The following is a 27583-nucleotide window of genomic DNA, read 5'->3' as shown; positions in this document are numbered from 1 at the left end:
AGCTAATAAAAATCTGACATTCGTCATTCAGAAATCCATCGCAATCTTGTTCGCTCGTCTCTCATTTATTGTCACGTTTCCTTTTTATCTGAGTAACTTATTAAATCGGGAGTTTTTTCCGATTTGAACGTGACGTTTAACTCCTCGCATAACTTAATATATAATCAAACAGCTCTTTTTAACCGCCATTTTAAATATTCCAGGCATTAGCCCATGGCCGGAGTGCTTTGCCTATATTATCTACGCTCCATAATGAAAAATCACTAAAATTTTCCATCTTATCTAACCGTCTGCATTCCTCTTTGAATTCCTGCCCGGGGAATCTCTCTTGTATCTTTCAAACAAATGTGTCCATTGTTTAGCGTTTTAATATGAGTCTAAGGCAGTTTATATGAAATGGAATCACGTAAAATAAAACAGTCTAAATTATAGCGTCTAGAATTCATTGTTCTACGAGTACACGTGTATTTATACGTAAATTGGCTACATAATGGTACACTCTTTCCACCATTTATGCACGACGTTTGTAGTTCATTTAACTTAAAAACTATCCACTTTCTTCCTTTTTAGTAGCCTGTCCCTTTTGTTTCTCCTTCTCTAAGAATCTCTTGAACGATTCATGCTCTTTCATTTCCTCCTCGTCCCAGTCTTCATCTCTTTCCTCCTCATCGTCACTGTCTAAATCCGCACCAAGCGAGATGTGGAAGGGAGTTGCATGCACGGACTCAAAGGTCTGGGCACCACTTTGAGCCGTTTCCATGGCAACAGGCTTTCCTTGACCCAGATCTTTCTTCAACTTCTTCAGCTGATCGTCTTTTTCTTTTTTCGCTTTTTCTTCTTTGTCTTTCTTCAGTCTTTCGTATTCTACAGGAAAGAGTAACAGAAGCTCTATCAGAAAATCAGGCATACCAATGGGTCTTGTTCAGATAATGATTCTATTAACTCTGAGCTCTGCCTTGTTACCAATGAAACCCTCCAGGTGTCAAAGTACACGGCCCTTGATTACTTTAATTTCAAATTTAACACCAAAATGATTGAAGGCAGAAAGCAGCCACACCTGTTTGCAATTTGATTGACCTGACTTTGAACCATGTAAGCGCGTCTATCGACAAAGGTGCATGTACAGTTAAATTCGTGTTCAAGCCGTGTACCTTATTAGGCCAGCACTCATCTCCAATTTCCAATGCATGATGCAAAATGGACAAAAATATTTCTTGGATACTCGTGTATAGCATCACAAATTAGTTTACCTGGTTTGTATTGGGTCTCAAATTCGACAACAGCATCATCAACTGCCTTTAAGAGCTCGTCAAAGCCAGCCCCCGTCATAGATGACACACCCACTGTTCGCAGATTCTGGTAGAACTCATCAAGAACCAGACTCATTGACCTTGTCAAACTGGACATGTAAGTTGTGTCTTGAGACAATGCCTCCTCAAAAACTTCAAAATCCTGCATCCACTCAACAGCAAAGTTATGATCAACTATATCAGTCTGAAAATATGACAGAACATTTATTTGTTTATAGATCAAAAATTATTGTGCATTGGTAAAGAATGAATGAATGAAAGAATGAATGAAAGACTTTATTAAAGTGTCAATAGTATTTAGCTTAAAAAAACTAATAGGGGACACTGTACATAATATTGCACTGCTAATTCCTGGTTTTCATCTGCTCTGAAGACATTCACCCAGGGACTGCTAGCAAGAATAATAGATGAGCAACAAACCTTGCAAACTGTCAGCTGATAGAACCATGTTATCACATAGCTTCAAAGGCATGCAATGTGCACAACACAATATTTAGCTGCTGCATGTTAAAAGTGTATTTGTGAACCTAAGCAATATAATTATGAGCTTATTGACAGAGCAGGATAGCTGAACAGGAAAGTATTTTGCTCAAGATTATGGTTTACAGAAAGAGCCCATCCAGGTCCATGCAAAATGACCAAGTGCCAAATATTTTCATATCTGGCCCAACCTAACCTGGTCAATAAGTACTTTATCATACTGCCCCGAAATTGCTTGCTGTTTTTTTTTTTTTTTTGTACTACTTCATCTGGCAGAGCAGTGGTATGATAACTTTTAATAGAATTGATGTTATAAGGCATAAGGATTGCATCCAATGGGGATTACCTTGTTCAGAACAACTATAAAAGGTAACTTGGTCTTGTAGAGAATACTGCATGCATACAGCATGTTTGACATGAATGTGACAGGACTTGTGCTCCTGGCTGTGTCAATTATGTACACTACGACTGTTGCAAAGGAAGATGCCAGTGCTTCAGTTATTATGGCTCCTGATGCAGACCATGTGAACACCTCTATCTGACCTGGTGTGTCAAAAATAGCAAACCTGAAATAGAGTAAGCACATTTGTAATGTTTGTTGTACATTTGTATACTGTCTACTCTGGCAACAAGTCAGACTGTTGTCCCCTAAACAACAATGCTACAGCAACTTAAACTGGTAAAAAAAGTAAGACCAAGCTACTGTTTTTCTGTATGCATATGTCAGACTGCCGGTAAATGGCCCATCAGACCAGAGCTAATATCTCCAGTTAAATTCTGTAGCATGAAGTGACTAGTAGTATTTCTTCTCCCTCCTTAGTGGATGGAATGTTAGTACATCAAAAGGTTACCCCCAGCATTAAATTTGCCAGTACACATTTATACACCCGGGTGGAGTGAGAGTATAAAAACACAACACAATGTCCCTGGCCAAGCTCAAACCCAGACCACTCGATTTGAAGTTAAGAACACTAATCATAAGGCCACTGCGCCTCCCACAAGAGTAATGCAAAGAACATACTCTGAATATTAACATACAATGATGTTTAGGTACTAACTTGAAATCAGATGAACGTTTCTTGTCCAAGAAGCTCATGACCTGATCAAATCGTGTTGCAAACAGATTCAGAGATGTTACAATTCCCCCATTCGGACCCAGTTTGTACTGTTTCATGACTTCCTTATAATTGACAGAATCTCTGATGTCAATGTTTACAGGATATGGCACCTCCTTAACAGCTGGATCAAGGTTTACCACATAAGGTGTCTCTTTCCTGGCATACAAGTGTGCTGTGAGTCTCTGAAAAGAGGTCATTTGAAATGAAAGGTTTTACTCATGTTTGAACAAGACATTTTGCATAACATTATCATTAACATGGTTACAAGGTTGCAACATCAACCCGGTGAAAAAGTTTAGTTATTTCAAGATAAAACAAGGTCTGCATACGGGCCAAGTGGCCCATCAGTCTGGCGCTTATTTCTGGTTTCGGTAGCATGATTTCATATCAATCAATAAAGACACACATTTGGGCTGAAATATTGTTTTTTAAAAAGAAAATCACACCCTGGGAGGAAGGGACAGGATGCAAAATTACAACGTCGCTGGTCTAGTGAGGCAGAGCAGGAGGTAAGGAAACCCGAGACTCGAAGGCCTGCTGTAATCGATCGAGTAATAAATAACCTCTTTGATCCTAAATCAAAACAATACCTTGAAGCGACTAGGAGTATTTCTCCTGCCTCCTGGATGGGATGCTACTCCACTGCAGTATTGTAAACACACTGATCATCACTCAAACTAATGACTAGTGTATTGGCAAAAGCACGAGTGTTTCTCCAGGATTATTTCTCACCGAGACGGGAAAAATCGACTAAGAAAAACTAAGCAATTAACTTAACTGTCTAATCGTTCTCAATTCTGGTGTGATAAGCGTAACTCATTTACAGATTATTTTTAGGATCTGGAGAAGCGTCTGTCTTCAAGGCCCCCGTGCAAGGTGATCAAACGTGTCTTCAGCATGCAGCACGCACGTGCGATAAACTCGGTTTGACAAGAGATTCAAAATGTACCTGTACAAACGTAGTCTTTCCAGATCCAGCCATACCGAGGCACAAAATACAAGTGGGCTTTTCCTTTTGGGATTCTGAGTTAGCAACGTCATCGCCTTTATCATCCGACGTCGATGGACCAGCAAAAGAACTGCTCTCCCCTCCACTTGCTTCCGCCATCTTGGAGTTACGTGACCATCTTACACGACACATATGCTTCTACCAGGGCTTCTACCAATAATCAGATGTGCATCGCGGGCTCGACTCTTTACCAATACCTCTCGATTCTAGATATCTCTCCTTTCGTTCTTCTCGACTCCTTGGGTTGACGCCTTGCAGATTTGGTACTTTTTCATAACTGAACTTCATATTTTCCTATTTGTATGGATCAATACGATTTATGTTGAAGTCATATTTTAAGAAGATATGTGGATTACTCTCCGGCGGTCCGTGGTCCATCGGAAAGCTATCAAATGTTCTGTGCAAGCTGGCCATAGAAGCTGGTCTTATCCCAGATGGTTCTCGGTTTCTTGTGGTGCAAATCAAACAGAGAAGCCGCATGTAGGAATTGTGGGCAGCGGCCCTGCAGGGTTTTACACCGCACAACAAATTTTAAAGGTGTGTATTTAAATTACAGAGAGAAATTGTTCCCTCCTCTCACCCCCTCCCCCACCCCGCAAACGGAGGCTTCAAATGACGAATATATTTCTTCAGTGGAGTGGGGGCAGGGGGAGAGGTCTAGGGGTAAGGGTGCATAAACGTTACGGGGGGCTACAGAAGAGAGGGTGGGAAGTGGATTTCCAAATTGGATTTCCTAAGGGTGACAAGAACTGATAGAAATAAGGGAAATTATTATGGGACATTGCCCTATTGTATTTTGCAACAGGAAAGCACCAAAGGGGCTGCAACCACTAAAGAAAGGGTGGAATTGGGAGAAAAAGTTACAAAGGTGTTAAATTTAGATGTCTGCTCCCCGTCCCTTTCTCTCTCTGGAGCCGTATATTTCCAAAAGAAGTGAAATCCACGCACATCTTTTATAATGCAAAGAAAGAAAGTGAATCTTGTTCTTTACATTAATTTGCAGTCCCACGATGAAGCTCTTGTTGATGTTTATGAACGTCTTCCAGTTCCATTTGGCTTGGCAAGATTTGGAATTGCCCCTGATCATCCAGAAACTAAAGTAAGACAGCCAAGTGTTAATAGACCTGGAAAAGTTCAAATAATTAATTAAAACTTCAAGCATTGATTTAAATTTACCCTTGGCTTTGGCAACTATTAATAGCACTTCAAAATAATTCAGCAAAATTGCTGCAGTAAAGATATTGTACCAGATGTTATAAAAGTCAAAATTTATTATTCCTGCATTTTGAGTGGTACTTACCTATAATCCATTGGAGGACAAACAGGTAAATTCCATGTTGCCATGTATCTATTTAGAAAGAGATCATGCGCGGAAGACATCAAGATGTGGTAACAACATCAGTGACACAATCAATTAAAGGCATGTGTGCCACTTTTTTGTTCGTATCACATTCTCATATCATCTGTGATCTATTACTGAACAGACACACTGCAAGTACGTAGAATCTGTTTTCACCAGGATAATTAGACCAATCTGGTGGGTGTAAAGAAAAATCTATGTGTTTCATTTAGTTTCACTCCATTTTCCTGGTCTCCCAGATTTAATTTTTTTTTCACGTTGGCATCTCTAGACTCTGGGATGAAAAGTCAAACTAACAGAACAAGTAAAATATTCAGTCATTCTAACAGTTATTTGAAATCTATTGGGAAAAATGATTTTTTAATTGAGAAATCTGTTTTTTGTTTACTATACTCACTTGATTTTTTTAACTAAACAAGCTGATTAGAAATTCGTATTCAACTCTGTGCAAAGCAGCTGATGTACATGCAATCCTTAGTTCTAAGAATCTTTTAATAGAGAGGTTTCTTGTCTTTGTCAAACAGAATTGCATTAACCAGTTCACAACGACAGCACTGTCTGACAGGTGCTCTTTTATTGGAAATGTGAATGTTGGAGAAGATGTGAATGTGGCAGAGTTGTTAAAAGCTTATGATGCTGTTGTCTTGGTAAGCAGAAAAACTGTGTGTTAATAAGTTTGCAGTTCAACTTTTCTTATTGAATGACACCAGCTATAGTGCATCTGAGGGGTATCAGATTGACAGAAGCTCTGTGGCCTAATTGTTAGTGAGTTAGACTTCAGTTTGAACAGTCCAGGCTCATGGTGTCCTGGCCAGGATCACTGTGTTGTGTTCTTGGGCAAGACACTGTCATAGTGCCTCTGACTATTCATTCGCTTTAATTTGAAAAACGATTTTCTAGCTAGTGTGTATAATAATTAATATCTTATTTGTAGTAAATTTGAAATTCATTTAAATTTTTAATTAAATAAGGAAAACAATAGCCAAAGGTTGAACCTTTATTTTAACTCACAGGAAAAATTATTCAGTAATAAAATCAAAATGTGATATAACATGCCTTTTGAATGTAATCTTAAAAATTATTGATTTGGCCAATATTTCTCACACTGCTTGAACCATTCCTTTTCCTTGCAGTGTTATGGGGCAGAAGATGACAAAACCTTTGGAATTCCTGGTGAGGTAACAACTAATCATTCTCTTTGTATATTAATTAAAACTCATAGTGTTGTTGTGTTGGTCAGTCCGTCAGTCCACCTGTCCATCAATCCATCCAACAATCCATCCAACGATCCATCCATCAGTACATATCCAACCAAGTTTCAATACTTTCCTATTTCATCCTCAATTCTGTTGACATGCATAATTTTGATTCTGTTATTTTTTGTATTTGAGGAGATTATCTGGCTTAGGATCAGATAGAACTGGAATTTGCATGATTCATTTTCTTGTTTTTTTTTGCCTTCAGTTTTCTTCCTTGTTGCTAATCCACATGAGTTAATATAATTGATGCTTTTTTCCCCCAATATTTCCTGTACCTTGCAGCTTTCTGTTAAGACATTAAAAAGCAAGCCCTTGATTTCCTCAACCTGTTCTAAATACCTTCCCTCCAACTGTTTGTGTCATAATAGCAAATTCATTGCATTGAATTAAGTCTGTTATATGCTCAACTGCAAAGTTTTCAACTTTACTTGAACAGGATTTGCAAGGAGTGTATTCAGCAAGAGCATTTGTGGAGTGGTATAATGGACTTCCTTCTAATTCTCATGTATGCGTAAAAATAGTATAACTTTGTTTATAGATAATTATGTAATTTACTTGTAGTATAAGATTTCTCTACAAGCAAAGGAATGTGAACTACTGTAAGTTAAAACACTCCAGATCATAATGATAGGTAGTATTTCAAGAATCATCTAGTGTATACAGTTGTATGTACAGCCAATCCACTGTCAAATAGCTTTCTTTCTGTCATTGATCATCTTGCAGGGCTGTCATAAAGGGCCGTAACCCACAACACCGGTTACAGCTGAGTATGCTTGATTTTCCCTTGATGCTACTACGGATGAAATTGCCTGTGGTTGATAGAATTCAACCACAAAGTAACAAGTTTGCTATGGGTGTGGAGAACGAGGCTACAGGTGACTCAAAACTTAATGACAGCCCTGTCTTGTATTCAGATATCAAGGAATTTCAATGTTTGATCCTAATTTGATGGAGAAAAGGCGAAGTTTAAAGTACCAAAATACACAAACATTGTGACTCAAATCAAGATGAATTCTTGGAATGAACATTTCATTTTTTTTTTTCATGCTCTTGATGAAATAGTGATGCGACTTCTTATGACCAGTTTAGCTCAAAAACTAAGAAGAACATTATTAAATAATGGGTGTGGTAGTAGAGGGAAAGGCTTTCAGGGAAGTAAAATAGATATTGGTTGCAAAGGAGGGGGCTGAGAAAGGAAATTGGAGGGAACAATGCCATCTCAAATGTCCTGTGTAAAATTGCCTTTCAGCTAGAGCCAAACTTGAGTTCAGAGACTGCTGTCATACTGGGACAAGGAAATGTAGCTCTTGATGTTGCAAGGATTCTGCTCAGCCCGATAGAACTATTGGAGGTGATTTTTATCAATATTTCTACATTTAATCTGAGTGTATTATTTCTACTTACAGCATGTGTGTGTAATAAATTTGTTTTTTCATTCATTGTTAGTCAGCTTAATATTACTGTACAAAAGTCATATATGCTGAAGTGGATATAGGTAGAGACACTATAACTGCCAGATTTTTGAACTGAAAAGACAGTTCAAATAGTATGATTAACTTAGTGAGGGTAGTTCTGAAAATAACTGCTGTTGATGACTGATGTTTCGACATTGAGCAGAAGTCATCTTGAGAGTCAAGTGACTTCTGCTCAGGTTGCAAAACAACAGCCGAGTTCTTTTCAGACTTACCCTCACCCAGACGATCACACCATACAAACTACTGACACATACATATACTTCTGGCTTCAAACCATTTGCTACGAAAAGAGAGTGTCAGGCTATCGCAACACTAATAGAGTCTGAGTTGAGTGTTATGCCTCCTCATGATGGCACATATCTCCAGTTTCCATTCCATTAAGTTACTAGAAGGAGTATTTCTACCCTCCCTAAATGGGAGGCTAGTTCATCACAGGGTTACCTCCTCCCAGCAGTAAATTTACTGGTATCCATTAAAAGATACACCTCGGCAAAGAAAGCCACTATGAAAAGTTTCTTGCCTAAGAACACAACATTAACCTTTCAAAAATGAGGGTTGTTAGCAGTTAGAAAATTGGCCTGAGAAGAACTTAAATGGTAATTGAATGTCTATGCCTACAAAACTAGGCATGATTTCTGTCACTCTCTAAAGTTATGCCGTCCTGATTTTGTACTTTTTACGTTGGTGTGCATGTAGCTAAGCTTTGGCAATCAAGTTTGTCAAGGCCAAAAGTGTATCTGGACAATCAAACCAGTTGTGGGGTTTGGTTGCATATCTGGACCTTAGTCTTTATGTCAGCTTGTTTAATTTTTTTTCTAATCTAAAGTTAAGCATACCTGATCTACAAGATTTTGCCAGCTGTGTTTTGACTGTATTTGTAGAAAACAGACATCTGTGAGCATGCTTTGGAAGCACTTAGGAAAAGCTGTGTCCAGACAGTTTATATTGTTGGCAGACGAGGACCATTACAGGTGAAAACATTACAGTTCAAACTTGAAGTATTAATAAAACTACTTGCCTGATTGCTCCCTGAATAATGTACTCCATCCACTTGGTGTAATTACTAATTAAATAGTATTACTCAGTTTGTTTTCCAAATTATTATAAAGGAATGAATTTTGTGGCGAGATATTAATTTGTGATTTTTGCCAGTTGCTCTCTTGAATAAAAGGATTGACTTGGAAAGAAATGACGCCAATTGTAAATGTACTAGAATGGGCAGAATTCAGAAGATGTGTCACCCAAAATAAAAAATTATTTCATGATCCCAACAAGAGTCAAGCCTTAACCCACTGATCCTGGGGGGCACTCCCATATAAAAGGACTGTGGTGCTCGTCGGAAATTTTGGAAAGAGCCCCCAAGGGGTACCAAGATCCTGTATTGTGGGCATGGCGTGGAATTTTTCTCAACTCTAAGAGGGTAAGGTACTACAGGTAGCATAAGTAAATATGTTGTTTAAGAATTATTCTTAAACAACATATTAACTGACTCTACCTTTAGTTATTTCAGCTCAATACGCTAAAAGGTACTGTGAAAGCTCCTGCTGTAGACCTTTTGAGCCTGAACACACTAAGAGGTACCAAACCGTATCTTTTTAACCCCCAAAAGGAATCCCGTCCCCTGAGCCACCATCCCTCACAGGTTGGACTCCTGGTTTGGAGAACCCAGTTGATTTCACTTTTGAAGGAAGTTATATCATGGACTGATTATCATCTTGCTTACAAAGGGATCAGTTGATCTTCCTTTGCATTCTGAAGCTGTCTTAATTAACAAATTATGTATAATTATTGAGTATTGTCCTCTCTTTAAAGGTGTCATTTACTATTAAGGAGTTAAGGGAAATGACCAAGTTAGAGGGCTGTAAAGCTGTGTTTGACCCTGATGACTTCAGAACAACACAAGAAAAGCTTCCTAGTAGGTTTATACATCTTTTTAGACTACTGTTCAGGCTGTCATTTAGGACTGTAAGCTATGAAACTCACGGCTGAGTGTACGTGAAGGGCTCTTGAAGTGACAATAGAACATTTCTGTTGATATAATTCACCAACAAAGACCCAAGTTTGTTATAAGTGAGAAGATCAAGGCAACAGGTTCATGACTTGAGACTTAATAACAGCTCTGCTGGCTAAGAAACATTTATTTTATTACATTCTATATGTGTCAGTTCCTGTCTGCTCATAATGGTGGCTACAAATGGCAGCCAGCCCCCTAGCCTTTACCAGGCAATTGACATGTCAAAATTTACCAAAAAGTTTCTTTGCAGGCTGACATATGACATATGACATATGACACATATTTTCAAGGGATTTGAAGTCAACACTTGTAGTGCTTATTCAGTATTGCCTAGAACTATCTGTTATCCATTTTCCTGGCAATCCATGTAAGTTGTATTTTACTTTTTTGTATTAATTAAAGATATTCCAAGACCAAGGAAAAGACTTACTGAACTGATGTGCAAGACGGCATTGTAAGTTTAAGAACTGCTTTACTGGGAGGCAAACCAGGGGTGCTGAACATTACAATACTGCCAAAATTTTTGCAAAGATGGGGACATCAAGGGGAGGGCACGGTGAACACCATTATACCGTAAAAATTCAGCAAATGTTGAAATAAGGCAGAGAAACACTTGGTATATAGGTTGTCTGCATGCTTAGCTGCTGGCTGCATTGTTGTGAGGGTAAAGGATTAGGTGAAATATAAGGGTGGCAATTTATAGTTAAACTAGTAAGAACAGTCTGATACTGCAATATTGCAAACTCCAGTGTCTCTAGCCTGCGTCACAGACAGTCTTAACACCAGCATTTTGTGACATGTCCAGCTGCACCACAGCCTACAATACCCCCATCCTTCCCTTCTTATGATTCTCTCTGTTACATAATCACCTGTTGGCTTGACAGTAGAGAATTACTGAACTATGAAGCTGAAGAAACTAACAGTAAAGAATATTTACATATGGAGACAAGAGTTGGTAATAAGAACTGACTGTGCTATTGATACTGAATCGCCTCATCACCTGCGGAAGGTGGTACATGTAACATTGTCACGTATAAGAAGTTTTGAAACAGTGGACACAAACCTTTTTTTGCTAACTGTATAACTGATTGTTATAAAATAACTGTTTTAAAGATCTTTTTTGTATAAATATTCTGATCTAGATATTCTTTACATTTTATTTTACAAGAGATGAGAGCACTTCACTGAATGCTGCAATTAGAAAATGGAGTCTAAAATTTCAAAGGAGTCCTGTAGAGTTTCTTCCCATGCCAGGTGGAGAAAAACTATCTGGAGTCAGATTAGAAATCAATAATTTAGTAGAGGTATGTATATTTAAATATATCTTTTGTTGATTTAATGAAACAAAATGAAACATATTGTACCAGGTTTTTACAATTACTTTGTGCCAGAAGCATATCACCTATTATAGGTGATATGCTTCTGTTTGTACTTAATATATTGATCCTACTTCTGGTGTGTATAACAATTACTCTGGATCATAAGTGCGAACTCGTTGGAAGAGAGATTGTTACTTTCTATGTGACATATTTTCTGTCACACTACATTGTAATTTCAGCTTTATCATGAGCAATTTGTTTGACTGTTTGTTGTAGGGCTGGTTTTCACTAACACGTGAGCAGGAGGATAAACTTAAGAAACATAATTATCCAGAAGTAGTAAAATGTTGATAATTAGCGTCTTTTGGTAGGATAATTAAATCCCAACAAAAAACGCTAATTAACAAGACTTCTTCAATCTGCTACGTATGTTGCTGACGTCCTTTGGGGTCTAATGAGCACGTAATGAGAACAGAGATGGGGCAGCAACCCACCCTACTCTTTGCGATAAGTGAGTGGGTTCTTTAACGTCCCCTGTTAACCATGTAAGACTGCACATGCAGGAGACGGGGCTTACGGGGTGTAGTCCGTATCTGAGAAGACTTGAACGTCCAACCATTTGCAGATGTAATTACAAAGGTAGCACATTCTCCTCAGTTATTTTAAGGCCTGAGGGCTCAACCCCTTGACCTCCCGCACAGCAGTCTGGCGTTCTACCAACTGAGCTAACCGGGCGGTAGTTGATCATTTTCATGCAGACCCAGCGGTCTCATAGGCTCATCGCCCATTGAAACTAAAGAGAATTTTGTGGACTTACTTTGCCACTGCCTCAGAGTTGTCACAATTGTGCAAATTGCTCTTATTCATGGGGTGTTATTGTGTTTTCTCGTCGCAACAGAGTAATGGATCAGTCCAAGCTCATGGCACTGGTGTATATGAGGGTGTACCTTGCGGTCTGGTGAGTGTTCTATACCTGCAGTTGAGTCGTATTCTCAAAATATGGATTTGCCACATACGCGTCTTGTCTCGTTAGTTCTTAGGATTTGATGGCTGGTCTAGACAATTTCATCAGTTGTTGATTTTCAGACTCAGTCTAGTGAAAAATAACCCATGTATTAAGTGTTTGAGTCCGCATATGAGCCAAGTGGCCCATCAGGCCGGCGTTTATCTCCGGTTTCATGAGCATGAAACGTTTAGGAGTATTTCTTCTCTCCTTGGATGAGGTGCTAGTCCATTGCAGGGTTACCCCCAGGACTGAATTCGCAGTTACCCATTTATATGCCTGGGTGGAGAGAGGCACTGTGAGAGTAACTCTAGCCCAAGAACACAACAAAATGTCCCCAGCCAGGGCTCGAACCCGCACCAGTCGATCCTGAGACGAGCTCACTAAACATGCGACCACCGCGCCTCCACATATATTTAGTGTTGCCGACATAGTCTTTTAGAAAATGTTTCTTGGCTTTTGATAATTTAGTATGCAATGCAACATTGCTCCCTGGGAGAAACGATTCTGTGACAGATCAAAAGAACGTCTGTGTTAGTAGGTCAGATATTACAAGTAAAAGTACATCAATCGTTCTTAGACGATTCAAAGCTCAATTACGTGTGCCAGTGCGTTTTTTGAGCAGGTCTGCAGTCAATAATTACTTCCATGATGTGAATTCTCACAGGTGTTTCGTAGCATTGGATACAAGAGCATTCCAATGAGTCACGCTCCCTTTGATATGAAAAGAGGTGTTATCCCGAACGAAAATGGAAGAGTAAATGACTCAGGTAAGAAACGTCGACATCTGGCGGATGACAGTGATATACATTTAGACTCCACTCAACATTACTGTTTGCTAGAGTTAACAATTAGACTATGAGCTTACGATTTCTATGAACGCGTAATATCACGCGATAGAAATCGAGAGCGAATAATCTAATTATTTTATGATAAATCTTTTAGTCGTCCAAAGCTTTATCTAAATCCCGTTCACAGACACTTCTATAACGCAAGGAAGCGGCCGTCATATTGTTAACAAGTGCACACCAGCGCGCTACTCACTCTCTACAACAGAATAGATAGTGAGTAGCGTAGCCAATCAGAGAATGGCATTCATGATAGAACGCTTCGTAGATTTATTCTAAAAGTAGACAGAAAACTACTCCTCCGTCATCTCCTCTTTGTCCTGTCTTCTCCTGGAGGACGGGAGATCGGACTCGAGCGAGAGAGCGGTGGAAATCGAACCTAGCACACAGATCAGTACTGCACTTCAAATAGAAATAGCCAATGAATAAGTCTGCAAATTACAGATCAGAGAAGAGGTCACATGTAAATGTCGTTTCTTGGTAGCCAATTTTCATCTGTCGTCGATTACTCCCACTTTTGTAAATGTCCTGGGCTTTAAGCAACCTTGATCCCAGGCTAGCTCTCTCTCCTTTGCCTCCTTTGTGTCTCTCTTCAATGACAAGGGTAGCAAAGGAGGTGATCGAGCTTGTAATTGGGCTGTAAGCTCAGCTGGCATCGTTTAACGTTTATTTATGAACGGTCAGATTTTTCATAAAGCTAACTCAAGCTGGCTTTGTTTGTTCCCCGCAGGTCTGTACTGCAGTGGCTGGGTGAAAAATGGTCCAGTAGGAGTTATAGCCACAACAATGAACGATGCTTTCCATACTGGACAACTCGTTGTACAAGATTTAAAATCTGGTGAGGGGCCTTCATGATCAATACAAATCGCTTAGTTTCCGTTACTTTTCGATAAGTTCAGCGACCAGTTTTAAGCCGCGCAGGAAAAGCTTGGAGGATTATTGTGCGGGAAAATGCACTGATTGAAAATAAAATTCTCTTACCAAACGTTATAGGGAATATATGAACAAGCGTAAGGCGAATATCGACTTTGACCTCGGGAGCTCGTACGTCTGCGATGGTGAAATTAGAAGGAGTGTATTAATTTTTGTGTGCTAAAATAAAGTAAATAAATAAATCACAATGTTTAGAGAGGAAACCACATCAGCCCTAGCTGGTTTTCATGCGGGTTCTTTATCCCGGTCGAATTGGAATTTGAAGCGTTGGTTTTTGTGCAAGGAGGAAAACCGGAGAACCCGGAGAAAAACCCTCGGAGAAAGGCGAGAACCAAGAACAAACTCAACCCACACATGGCACCGGGCCGGAATTGAACCCGAGCCACATTGGTGGGAGGCGAGCACTCTCACCACTGCGCCATCCTTGTTTACTTTTATTCGTTATCTAGGTGGACATTTTTTCTTTTGAATTTTAGTTGTTATTCGTTTTCGTAGTGACATTGACTGAAGGAAAGTAGTTGACGATGCAAAGTTTTCACTGAGGCTGGAAAATCTTGCTCTTTCTCCTGGCCTAGTTTCCAGTAATATTATTTCCCTCCTTATGAAGGTGAAATAAAGATAAAGAGTCAGACCAAAGGATTTGAGGTTATAAGAAGCTTATTACACTCAAGAGGTAGGTCTGGCTAGAAGTTACTAGTGATAACTGTATTTCAGGATTTTATATCGTGTTTTCCGACTTCAACAATTTTGAAAAACTGAACTTGTAAACGGAACGAAGACATACATCTTACGTGGGTCTTAGCAGACGAATTTGAGAGCTCGTATCAGACCCACGCGTGGGTGAAAATGCCGCCTACATCCATCAGTATATAACAGTTATTGACCTCGGTTATCGCAAAATATCGTGATTTGTCAGTGGCGAGCACATCAAATAATTGATCTGCGAGACACTGAAAAATCACCATATTTTGAGACAACCGAGGTCAATTAAATCGTTGTTAAAATCATTCGATTACCAAGTTTGTTTTCATATTTAAATCACTTTCTGAAAGCTCAGGGGGCGATCTGCCTTTTTTTCACCCGAGAACGTGGTTCAATTACGCATGAGCAGAATATTATTTGAAACAAAACACATTTAAAGGGCACTACGCATTAGCAGAACATTATTTTTAGGCAATTATTTGCAAGTCACGTGGTGGGCTCTCGGCCAATGAAAAGGAAGGAAAAATGCATGGAATGCTAACAATGTATTTCTGAATACTTCGAAGTTTTTTGTAACTCTTCACTTTTTTCTCTACCTTTTAACAGGAGTCAAACCTGTTTTCTTTGATCAGTGGCGCAAAATCGACCAAGTTGAACAAGAAAGAGGAAGGCAACTCGGAAAACCACGAGAAAAGATTATCAGTGTGCAAGAAATGTTGGACATTGCTTATAAACATGAAGGAAGCTAGTAATTCTAGAGATCTTCGTTGCACACAAAATATGTGCCATGTCAGTGCTACCGGCCCTCCAATGCAGATGTCACAATCCAGCCTAAAGGGACAACATGGAACAATCAAACATTTCATATTTCCACTGTAATAAAGAATAGTAATATTTTATTACAACAAACAGTTTAAACTTAATTTGCTGTCTGACTGTTTTGCGTGTGAGGCTCTCGGTGACGTAATGTTGGTGCATTGGAAAAACCATGCCTGTGTGCTTGTGTTTTGTGTTATGTGCTTGGGAATCTTCACGTTCATAACACAGTAGTTCTCTCCGCCCGTTTGTATAAATGCGTTCTTCTCAGGTTTCTTAACGACTAGACTCTGAAAGACAGCCAGTCCCGTGTGTAGACCCTAATGACAAAAGCAGTTGCAGATTGGCAACACGTCAAAATGTCGATAACTGCTCCAAACTAGCATAATGAAATCATTATTTGGCTGTCATCAAAAATGATTTGGGCGCAAACTGTTTCACTTTTGGTACGAGCTGTTTTTCCAAGAACTGCTTGTCCCCCAACGTGTTTGCCTTCTGAAAGATCGCATGGCTAGTTTGCACTGACCTGCATTATAAATGAAAAACCATCATGGCAGCTATTGTGAATAAGGTCTCTTTTTGTCTCCTTTCGAGAGGGACGCGTACGTGAGACTGAAACCCGAAAAATTCCATTTACACAACACAGACGATGATTGGTTGTTTCTGGTATGTGAAGTTTCGCGCGCAAGTTATCAATCAATGGGAGACTCGGAGAGAATACAAGAATTTCTGTAGAGATGCGTTATCGTAGTAGAACTTTTTGGCTGGAATCCAAAAAAAAAAACTTATTTTCGTGTAGCATGGGTTGAGCGGGCTAAGCGAGGAGAATGCTTACTGAAGCTGTAGCAAACGTCAAGCAATTCTGGAATTACCCTCTTCCTAATTTGCAATCTGATTCCGAAAACATTTCTTTGATTATTCTCTGAAGTATAAATTGTAGTGGACTAGGTCTTCTAATCTCAAGTAATAACAATTTAAAACTGAAAGAAATTTAGACTAAACTCGTGAAAACGACTGAGTGGTATGCATATCGAGTTCCTGATTGATTGATTCTACAATGGCTGATTTCATTTCTTTGAAACTTCTAATTGCATTGTTTGTTATACGGGCGCCGAGATGTCTTTAGCTAAATGAATATATTTTTCTCTTTGTTTCTTTACACACAATATTCTTATTCTCATTTACAGTCGGCGCTTCCGTTTTCCTGTTGAGAAAACAGCGATTTAAAATCTTGTCTCAAATCACTTTTTTTTCTCTTTGCCGATACATTTTCACTAATGTGACTAAAATATATGATTTATTTATTTTGCATGCCAGTCACTCTTTCCAAGCCGTTTGTATTTACAATAGCAATTTAGAACACGTTAAATTACAAACTGTCAAATTATGTTTAGTTTACAATGTTCTATGTGTGTTGTGAGCATAACACAGACACCCTAAAATGGACTTCAGCTCCATTTCGCTTCCGTGGTCGTGGGTAATATCAATTAAATATTCCTTCAATTAGATCTTTCGCAGAGGCGTATGTTTTTAACAGGGGAATACATCGAGACTGATCTCCTTCATGTGCAAATTCCAGTTTTTGGTGCAATTTGCCACCTGAAAAAGTGAGTGATTTTGTATATGTACATATTTTTTGTTGCTGTATTGAATTGATGCGAGAGAGCCACAAACTGCTTATTAAATGAATTGTTTTCGTTTCGCTGATGAAACATCCAGACCAGTGCTCGTTATGAGGCCGTCCAGATAAAATATAAAGAGTCTGACTGATTTGAAGCCAGATAAAAGTGAGTAGGGGTCGTTTAAGGGACACGACCAATTAACGCGTTGGCTCTGATGCGAAAATGATTTTCAACGATTCCAAAAAAAACAGCTGGAGTAGCGCGGCTCAGGCGTTGGTCGGTTGCCGGGCGAATCCGTAAATTTCAGCTGGGCTGTTAAATATTGTGTCTCGTTCAAGCTAGGTGAATTTCTGGTCAGGATTGAGAGCCCAATTCAAGCCTTGTGACAGCTGAAAATTGTTTCGAAGGGGTAGCTTTTTGTTTCTATTTTATTGTCAATGGAATGCTAGCGATAAAACGCGTAAAGCTATAACCTTTGTTGAACGTATTTGAGGAAGACGTAACCCTAAGTTTTTACGTTCACAGGCCGCGTTACAGCGTATTAAATACATTGCCGTGGTAAAAAAGGAACCAGCGTCTCTAACAGCAGCTAGTATGGTCGAATAAGACAGCAGAGCCACTGGATTAAGGTATCTTTACTATTTGTTCTCTTTTGTTATTTTCAAAGCGCTATGTTTTGAAAATAATACATATGCCGACTGCGATAAGGCAAAATTATATATACATTATGTCACAATTTGATCGACCCAGTCAATGTTTTCCTGCAAAATCCAAGTTTTTGCGTGTTTCAAGTTTCAAAAAAAAAAAAAAAAATTCAGCCAAAAACCTAGATACGATAAAATATGGTGAATTATTTATGGCTATTTACAATTTAATTTTACATATCTCCTATCTGGAGCCTAATTATCGACAATGAAATTCGTTTAAAATAGCAGAAAAAGAATGACATTTTACAATCGATCGGTAATCTTGGCTAGTAAGCCCAACCACGAGAAGTAAACATTGTCAAAACGAAATGTCAAAATGTTGCAATCTAATGCTCGCACGACACCAAAGTTGACAAATTTGAAGCGAAATCCATCAGCTGATATTTATGTGCTTTATTTCCGCCGCGGCTTTATCCTCTGTCATCAAAACCCGAAGTACACTTTCCTCGTTCATTGGGCGTTAATTTTAGAGGCTTTTCTAATTTTCGTTAATATCAAGGATGTTTCAGCCCTCGGGGTCAATTTCGTCATTAGACGACATTAATACGCTAATTACATTGGGGTGATACACTTGTGGATGTACTGACCCGCTGACTTCTTTTCCGCAATGACCTCTTTCTTAGTCCCTCCTGGCGAATTTTAAAATTACCTCTCAACAATTCAATAGTTTTGTCGAGCTTTCGGTCTCCTATTTTGAAACGTTTGACCGTTTTCGCGCGAAACTAAATACAAGCAAAACGAATCGAACACAAAAGAAATTCGTTCAATTAAGTTTTTTTTCTTTTGCCCTGAAGCATTACTTTCAAAAACAAATGTTTCAATTTGATTGATAATTTTAAGACATTTCAGCGAGTGTAATGCGTGGTTAATTTTATACTTGATATTTGATTTTGATATTTTTGCGTTCTTAAGTAAAATGTGCTTTCGATGGGTTTTGTTTGGACTGTGGTCGCAAACGCTATCTCAAGTACAAATCCCACACACATCAGTGCTTTCATTTCAATATTTTAAGCCTAGCTTGAGTATATCGCTTGAAAAAGAATCAAATCAATAACGCATTCATTTAGGTAAACTAGCTAGCGCTGTCTCCGGATCCATCTCGACTCATCTAACAATTTTCTGCTCTAAGTTGATTTGTAACTTGATACTGAAGTTAAAAGTCGAGATGATTAGAAGCCTCATTTTCTCCTGTTGAAAGCTTAAACAAGTTAAAATCAGACTAGCCATAATCGGATTTCACCTAATTTCGTGAAGGTGTAATCCGAAGCTGTAATTTGACTGCATCCGAAATTTTTTCCACAACCGACAAATTTGGCGTGGAATTCAACAAACTCGTCCTTCCGCCTGCCCAATTCTTAATCTTCTCCAGTGATGGCGAACGTACGAGCCGTCTGATGTTTGATCCGAAATATTCCATACCGTATATCGATTACGCAGCAGAGATCACATTCCGGGATCCTTTTTGCTGACCAAAACAATCGCGACCTCTGGTCACGCAAATGATCTTCACGGTGTTTCCGATTGGTTATTACTTGCGCGCGAAAATTCAAGACCGAGAAGAACCAATCAGATACGCTACAAGAATCCCTGTGGAGCTACGTCACCAGTTTAAAGTTTTCGGGTCGAGTCTCCCGCGCGCCTTTCGGACGGGAAATAAATTGTGTGCTAAGAGTTTTGATTTAAGCTACGTCGTACAAAATATATACGTCAACATTGTTTAAAAGACTGCATAGTAGCTTAGGTAGCAGGCTAACTGCATACGGGAAACTAAGACCAAATTCAAATGAAACAAAAAATAGGCAAACTGATAGAGTCTGGACACCACGTTAGTAACCATGGCAATTGACAGGAGACAAAAGAGTCGCCATTACATGTGTGTCTCAAGAGAGTTAGTCTGATCTTAGTTTCCGTAAGGGCTTAAGCCTTTCTCGGGAAATCTGCAGAGCGTTTAGTAGAAATATTAAGTTGCGCCAATTTTATTTTTGTGGTCACATTTGCCAAATTTGTGGTATTAAAACGTTGATCGCAATAAGACAGGAAAATTGTCTTTTTTAGCCATGTCAAAAACGCACAATCGAAAAGAATAAATTCACGCGCAGCTTTGGAAAACAGTGAAACTGAATTGTAAAACTCTCGAGTTTTAAGATTCAGAGAAAATAAACTGAAATCGGACCAAAAGCTTTAATTTTTCGTTTATCCAATTTCCTGGAAAACAATTTGAAGTGATTCTTAACCCGCGGATTTGCCAAAGCTCGCCTTGACTGTCCACATTGTCGTCATGGTATATGCGGCTTCATTCATTTCTCATGACTAAGCGTGGTGTGGTCAGTTGTAAGTTTGGAATTTTAATTAAAATTGTTAATTGAAATGGCGGCGGATGTAGATAATATAGAAGACAAAGAACCAAGAAAATAGTACTATAAGCAACCTGATAAAGAAAGAGTGAACTAATTTTTCGATATTTGCGCTCTAATCAAGTAAGGTATGAAATTTCTGGGTGGCTTACAAAATATATGTATGTTATTGAAGAAGCTGTTCATTTCTTGGAAAATATCTTTTAATGAATGTATTGACCCCTTCAGGAGAAGACTGATTTTTAATTTAAAAAAAGGAAAACTTTTCTATTCATTGAAATTTGGGAGCCGTTTTGTTTCGTCGTTCAATGTACGTGTGTGCTAAAGATAATCAAAGCTGATAAAAATAGCTTTTTCGTAGGTAATATACATTTCAAATTAAAATGAAACCCAATACAAGATTTATTCGTCTAGAGTTGTATTTGTATTCTAAGAGAGTGCTCACATTGGGTTCGATTAGGTCGTCATTGGATTACACACGCAATCATTCTCGCTAAAACTAAATTATCTTCGCTTCGACCATGCAGGATCGACATTTGGCAAGTTTGTGACAAAAAGCTTCAGGAGATGTGATATTTAGTTTTTCCATTCCTGGTCTATACGCAAGTAAGTGAGTGAAATTGCATTTTAATTTTAATTCATCAGAATTTTATATTCTGTCTTTTTCTCGGCTAACCTTGCTGCCATGACATTGCCCGTAATTTACGTTTGAGTACACATGAAACCCTTTTATGCAATGTCAACTGTAATCTTATTTCGTGCGGGTGGACTTTGGTAGTTTTTAAACGCAGGGAGATTTTGAGCTTTGCTCAATTAAATATATCGCTTTCTCGGTCAATAAAAGAACGTGATTCAGAGAAAAATAGCTTGACTGTGCTTTCAGCCATAGATGGCAATGCACCAATATATATGTCCAGTCGTTTTAAAACTGAACTTACAGGTTTTCAGTTAAATTGAAAGAAGCGCGTATAGATCAAGGTTTGAAGAAGGCGCGGCGAGTCAGGAGAACTCGAAACAGTGTCAATGACGAACCGTGAACGCCCTCTGTTCACATAAGCTGGCAAAATGGATTTCATTCTCTTTCCCACTCTAAACGTAAAGTACACACACTTTAGCCCATGGCACGCATTAAGCTGTATACACAACATGAATAGGTGAAGCGACTGGCGCTGGCCATGAACACGTCATCAATGTCAATCTCGATCCCAGACCACTTGCAGTTCAACGTCAGTGTTTGAGTTGAGCTGCTCATCTGTTTCTCGCCTGCTTTCTTGATGGCGGGAACTTCGACCATCAGCAATTTCTTCATGAAGGATTGAAGCTTTTTCAACAGTTTTGCCAGTTTTTATTGTCATTCTCTCCTCTTTGTTAATAACAGGTAAGGGTTTGTACTTATAGACAAAAAGGTAAATTCAGAGTACTCAATCGGATGTTCCACTTTCTGCACGTAGCAGTAAAACAGAATATCATGTTACGTTAGTTTTCTATTTGGGAAGAAAGACGTACGTCTTTTCTAATATCTGTCAGATTCAGGTGCAAGGAGTTCTACTTTTGTTGTTTGGTCGTCGATCGAGAAGAGAACGACGCTGTCGTTGCTCAGTGTTGCACGTGCGTTATTCATTCTGCATGGCAGATTACCACAACAAGACCACAACATGAAATCACCAGATGCTGTGTTTGTAAAGAACGCAAACTAAAGAGTACAGTTTGGTATTTCGATCTCAAAAATTAAAAGCGATCTGTTCATTTTCGGCCAGGGTCGAGGACAATTCTTTCAGCTGTTATAGCGGAAGACCAAAGTGATCTTACTAATTAAGAGATTGAGGAAGTAACTGACATTCGCTTGAAGAACGGCGACAGGCAAGACAAGACAAGAATTTTGTGACATTTTACCAGCTGGTCCCCCCTGGCCTAAGTCAGGTTATTAATAGAAGCGTTTTCCTACAGAGTTGCCGTCATGCATTTGCAGAATTTATATCTAATTAAGGACTAATAATCCTGACTGGTGTCGCGTAATTTTCCGGATTTCAACGTACCTTTACCCACGTTTTCGCGCGGAAATAAAACTAAAGAAATTGCTCAAAATTTGCCGATTGAATGCAAAAATGGTCGGCCCGGTGACAGCATGCAAGCAACGAGCTGTCCATAGCGACAAAAAGAGTTGAAAGAACCGACAAATGTATGTCAGGTTGACATCAGCGTTTTATTTGTAACAGTGACATAGACTTTGCCAGTTGTGAGCACGTGTCAATCTACAACTGTACAACATAAACAGGAACCGGCTATTGTTGGAAGTCTTAAACACTTCCTCAAATAATAAAAGAAAAATGGCTGAAAATTTGGATAGGCATGGTCAAAAGAGAGGTTGCCAAGCAAGCTGAGTAAGAGGATTCAGCCAGGATTTTTAAAGGGGGAGGGCGCAGGGGGAGGGGGGGGGGTGACTGGTACCTTGGCATTGCAGAATCAATGGGGCATGTCCCACAAATGTCGCAACTTGAGAATTGAGACCGTATTATAAAACTGTTATATCAGAAATACAAGCAAGTAGAAATTACAATCAGGTAGACGTCCAGAGTGTTTGCCTTTATTTCCGCCATAACATTCACAATCTTTTAATTTTTTATAGTTTTTGCTTCTTCAAAATGGGGGTGGCTAGCCACCCAATTCATTCCCCCCTCCCCTCAAAATCTGTCCCAGGGATTTAACGTGATAAGATTAGAACGAAGGCACCTTCTCGACCGCTGGTCAAATGAACGTAGACCGCCATGCGATTATTAGACGTCCACATTTCGTGTATATCGCAGAACAAAGAGGCAGAAATGTTTACAACTCGTTTTTGAAACAAACTCTATTGCTTTCCAGCTCTTACTTTTGAATGGATCGACATCTCTTTATCCGGCTTCCGTGACGTCACCTCACGTGACTTCTCTCACCGAGCATGTAGTCGGTAACACTTTGAGGATTAAGTAAGATTTATTTTAGTTTGTTTTGTGCATCATGGTTAACGTGGAACAGATTATTTACTCAACGTTTCATGCATTTTTTACATTATTAACATAACAGTTTATTTCGATGAACAGCTATATGCGATGCATTAATTTACTTCCATTCCACGGGACAGGGAAAAAAGCCGGTTGAAGGTAATCGATTTTACTTGCCAGTGATTTCCAAAGTTAACAGCTCTCCAACCTTGGATTGTAGTGATTATTTGGGGCTGTTTTATAATTCCGTTTTGTAATCGTAAAGCTTACGTTTGATGTTTTAATCATCCTAAGTGATTCAATGGTTTTAGCAATGCAAGCTTGCTGGTACAAAAACGTTTTCTCGTGAATATCAAAATTGGCTTTTGACGACCACAACATTGAAATGTCCTCCAGATAAGCTAATGTCTCGTATCACAGTGAAAATTTATAATTGTACCCAGGATTCGGTGTTTCTCAATTTTTTAACAATTAGTTTGTACGGCAGGAATAGTAATGATTTAATCTTTGTTTTCCTGAAATTAAGATGCGATAAAGAATTGTCCTCAGTCTTGCAGTGCCAGATCTCTGACTTCAGAAGTTATGGTCTAAATTTCAAGTCCCGTGACATTTTGCTCCGGGGTAAATATGAAGATTTCATAATCTGTTCTTTTGTGAAAAGCGGAACTTCTTTATTTAGTCGGTGTCTTTAGAGACTGGATGTTCACTCCCGGGTTACTCGTTACGCCGGCCGACCACAGAGATGTTGTATTAGCTGTAATATATCCAGCGTGTTACTGCTGTACAGAGCTACCTAGCACTACAGAAAGTTTATGGGTTTGGTGCAAAACCGAGATTAAGCTTTTTCTCGGACAGTTGAATATTGTTAGGCGACTGACGGGGCCCGAACAAGAACTCGGTTTCCGATTTTTCCAAAAAAAAAAAAAAAACCGCGCAAATTGAAAGCGGCATGCGACGTGGTGTCGATAACAGCTAGCTAGCTTATAAAACCACATGACTTTGAGTCGGTGGTGCCTCAGTGTCTTTGCATAATTCCAACCATTTTTCTAGGATTTATTATTTTTTTTATCATTACATTTCAACGCATTATTAATACAGCTCACTAAAAAGAATTAAAACCGCCCCTTTTTCTCTCTGAAGTTATGAGATTGCTTTCCGAGCCTAATTTGTTTTTTGATTTACGGCTCGCGGAAAATGGCTAATAATAAATTAAATGGACGGAACAGCACTTAACGATGGAAAATGCGACAGACAGCTCTGATGGCTAAACAGACAGAGGCCGAGATCAAATCGTATTTGATAAAATCATTGAACGTTTTGACTTAAGTTCAATGAATTTTTCATTCATTCATCCAAGATTCCGTTTTGTCTAGACGGCAAATCAAAACATTTTAAACTACAGCTCACGAGAAATTTATTAATCCCTAAACCTCCCCTTGTCTTAGGCTTAGGATTAATTTTAGTCTTCAGGATCATTGTAAGACGTTGAGACTTATGAAAATTATCGATTTCAAAACTTGTCAAACTAAGATTTTAAGCTGGAATGTTCGCGTGACCATATCATAAACACGGTTTTGTTTAATTTCTGCAGATGTTGTAAGAGTGTCAATTAAATTCACATCGCGTTCTTTGTTGACACCTTCCTTATCCAAACAATTTGAACCTCACGACATGTGTCAAAAGAGCATGCGTGGTATCAGAGCTTCTCTCAGGCGTTCAGTAAATTGGGGCACAGCGCGTAAAAATGGCCGAGCGAAATCAAGGAGAGAGAGGCTTGGTTCGAAGGGCACCTTACCGCGCCGCACTTCTCCCCTATTTTTTTACGCGCCATTTTTCGCGCTGCGCTCCAACTGAACTCCTGGAAGAGTCTAACGCGGTATCAGTGAATTATTCCAAAATGAAGACCGGGTCCTTCGTGGTTCACTTTCGATTCGTATCAATCTTCCCCGTTTTGCTACCTTAGTAAGTTATATATTAGAAACACCCTGAAAGTGCACGCTGAACGGCGTTACCTTCTCTAACTCGATAGTGAGACACAAAATTAGTACAAGCAGTTGACTTAATGATGGCGCGAGCAAAGAGAATTTACGTTTTGATAATCGAGTTATAACGAGTTACTTTCTTTTCCTTCCGGTTTTTTCTTTTTCAAAGAGAAATAGAAACCATTTTCTCCATGTTGCTATCGAGTAATAGAAACTCTCTTTACACTAAGTTTGGGAAAACTCGAAAAAGATGTGGAAGCATTTGCCTGTGGCTTACTTGTGATTGCACAGGAGATTTTTCTTTCTCCCAACTTCCACTGTGTTTCTGCAACTTCACTGCGGTTACTCGATACTGAGACACGGAGAATGTTTTCTATTTCATAATCACTTTCACAGGAACCATGATATGATGGCAGCTTAATAATATGAATGTAAACTGACTATGTACTGTGGACATGCTGTTTATAATGTGTCTCTGGGAAAAACATGGTAGCTAAGCACTATGGGTGATGTAGGCAGCTGTCGTGAGATCTCACATGAATGGCTTGCTACCCTTTGAGAGAACAATAGAACAAACAACAGAAACAATGCCCCTAGCCCTAAAACAATAACAGCTGCTAACAATGAAGAGAATTACAAGCTTACTAGAGCTGCGACATTTCTGATTATAATGGAGAAAGTTTTATTAATAAGGTCACCATTATTTGAAATTAAGAACAAAACCGTAGAAAAGAAAACCTTTTTCTATGAAAATAATCAAAGGCGTATTACAGTTAGCATATGAAATTCTACAGACTAAAAATAGGCAAAAATTTCAACTTGGCTCCGAGGCTTAGGGGAATAAAACAAAAGAAATTAATTATTCATCCCTCATCCTCGATGTGATTTCTTTTGTTTTATTTCCCTAAGCCTCGGAGCCAAGTTAAAATTTCAATATCGAAATTGACCTATTAAACCTAAAATCCTATCATAGACTTAAAAACTAGCCTTAAAATCTCAACAAAAGGCCTTAGATAATAAATAAGTCTTGACTGCGTTGCGGTGTAAACTGGTGTAAACCCGCCTTAAAGTCCGATTTACACGTTTAACGGGCAAGTATTGTTGCGTCGCCCGTGTGAACCAGGATAATGCTCCTTTATCAATCTCATAAAGGTGTTTTTATGCGCACAACAGAAGTTTCTGTATTTTTGACCAAAGGTGAAAAATACTTCGCTTACGTACGTATGTTTCTTATGTATGCTTACGCTACCCCTCACACATGAACTCACCGTTGCGCTTAGTCTTTTCTTGCGTCGTACGTAAAAATCGAACTTTAGATGCATGCATGCCTGTCTCCGTTTTGATAGTTTAAGAAGAATGTATATCTTGATCAGCGCTGTTAGGGAAGAGTGAATTAATTGCTTGAAGAGGCTGATCTGCCTTGTGTTTGCCTTAAGGGCAGAAAGAAACTTCATTTATCACCAGCTAGAACTTCCCCCTTACTTGTTTTCCTTCCCCAGATTGCAACTTATTGCGTCACACTTAAGTACAAGTTTAATTGCCATAGTAACTTGGTTGTAAAGCGCCTTTAATAATTTGATATCTGGGTTTATTTTTCGTAGATAGTCAAAATAGGGCACTTGCAAACGTGACAAAAACATAAGCAGCTGAAGTTTTTGTTGTTTTGAACGGAGTTAGTACTCACCGTTATGAGGTATTTTGGTCGCTGTAGTCTTGCTTTGCATGAAGGCGTAAAAATTAGAATAAATAACTGTCCCATAAATTTACCATAAATTAAAACAGGTTTTCCATTTAAATGGCTCTCTAAAATTATAGTAGGCTTGATGTGGCCGCTACAATTAAGCCCCTTAACGCAGTTTTAAGTTACAAAAGGATCGCAAAAGATGTAGGGAATACTGTAACTTGTATTGTGTTCTTTGAATTTGTGTTTCTACAACATCCACTCATATCAAAACGTTTATGTGGATCTGGGATGCATGTTGTGCTGAAAAGAAAACAATCCATGGAAAAAAAAACCAATGTTATTCAAAAGTTTTGCCATCTGTGGGTGGTATAGTAGAGCTACGAAATATTTTCCTTTAGCATGACACCTCCCTGTGACAAATTATTTATGGACTGGCATTTAAATGATCGAAATTAGCTTCATGTTGAAGTAGCGGCGTTTTAAGAACGCCAACAAGGTTTTTTTGTAGGTGTTTAGCTGCTTTTCAAAGAAGGCAAGACCAGCATTTAGATTACCACATTGAAGCCTGTCGCCCCGGGAGAGTCCGGACTCCTAATAAATTGGTGTC

The 27583-nt window shown here is 38.9% G+C and overlaps 3 protein-coding genes and 1 long non-coding RNA gene across 4 annotated transcripts in view; 2 read left to right on the top strand and 2 right to left on the bottom strand.

Annotated features, from left to right (window-relative positions):
- LOC145488988 (uncharacterized) overlaps positions 1-27583 on the bottom strand; it is a 145802-nt gene that overhangs the window by 27438 nt on the left and 90781 nt on the right. The window lies entirely within an intron of this gene.
- On the bottom strand, positions 353-4064 carry LOC145491328 (GPN-loop GTPase 1-like). Its single transcript, XM_081470493.1, has 5 exons — positions 3858-4064; positions 2849-3090; positions 2137-2356; positions 1251-1494; positions 353-864 (listed from the first exon to the last, which is right to left on the bottom strand). The coding sequence occupies exons 1-5, from the start codon at positions 4047-4049 to the stop codon at positions 548-550; spliced, it is 1215 nt and encodes a 404-aa protein (XP_081326619.1). The 5' UTR covers positions 4050-4064; the 3' UTR covers positions 353-547.
- On the top strand, positions 4070-16463 carry LOC145491326 (NADPH:adrenodoxin oxidoreductase, mitochondrial-like). Its single transcript, XM_081470492.1, has 15 exons — positions 4070-4454; positions 4921-5016; positions 5802-5924; positions 6411-6455; positions 6973-7041; positions 7786-7887; positions 8893-8982; positions 9824-9926; positions 10428-10479; positions 11194-11329; positions 12243-12302; positions 13015-13117; positions 13926-14033; positions 14736-14801; positions 15437-16463. Exons 1-15 carry the CDS (start codon positions 4263-4265, stop codon positions 15577-15579), a joined length of 1488 nt encoding a protein of 495 aa, XP_081326618.1. The 5' UTR covers positions 4070-4262; the 3' UTR covers positions 15580-16463.
- Positions 21073-27583, top strand: part of LOC145488980 (atrial natriuretic peptide receptor 1-like) — a 41677-nt gene continuing 35166 nt past the window's right edge. The window contains exon 1 of the mRNA XM_081467856.1: positions 21073-21707. The gene's annotated coding sequence lies outside the window, so the exon portion shown is untranslated. The remainder of the gene's footprint in view (positions 21708-27583) is intronic.

This window comes from Orbicella franksi, chromosome 6 (assembly GCF_964199315.1).
Source record: "Orbicella franksi chromosome 6, jaOrbFran1.1, whole genome shotgun sequence".
NCBI classification, from domain to species: Eukaryota; Metazoa; Cnidaria; class Anthozoa; order Scleractinia; family Merulinidae; genus Orbicella; species Orbicella franksi.
Note: the sequence above shows the minus strand (reverse complement) of the source record. Positions and strands in the feature narration are given on the sequence as shown.

What these genes read in the sequence shown, in the direction of transcription:
- LOC145491326 (XM_081470492.1), top strand. Translation starts at nt 4,263, where the DNA reads ATGTGGATTACTCTCCGGCGGTCCGTGGTCCATCGGAAAGCTATCAAA. An exon ending in AGGGTGTACCTTGCGGTCTG is followed by an intron (nt 12,303 to 13,014) that starts GTGAGTGTTCTA and finishes GAATTCTCACAG; the next exon opens with GTGTTTCGTAGCATTGGATA. An exon ending in TGTACAAGATTTAAAATCTG is followed by an intron (nt 14,034 to 14,735) that starts GTGAGGGGCCTT and finishes CTCCTTATGAAG; the next exon opens with GTGAAATAAAGATAAAGAGT.
- LOC145491328 (XM_081470493.1), bottom strand. Translation starts at nt 4,049, where the DNA reads ATGTGTCGTGTAAGATGGTCACGTAACTCCAAGATGGCGGAAGCAAGT. An exon ending in GAAAGACTACGTTTGTACAG is followed by an intron (nt 3,091 to 3,857) that starts GTACATTTTGAA and finishes ACCTCTTTTCAG; the next exon opens with AGACTCACAGCACACTTGTA. An exon ending in TTATAGTTGTTCTGAACAAG is followed by an intron (nt 1,495 to 2,136) that starts GTAATCCCCATT and finishes TCATATTTTCAG; the next exon opens with ACTGATATAGTTGATCATAA.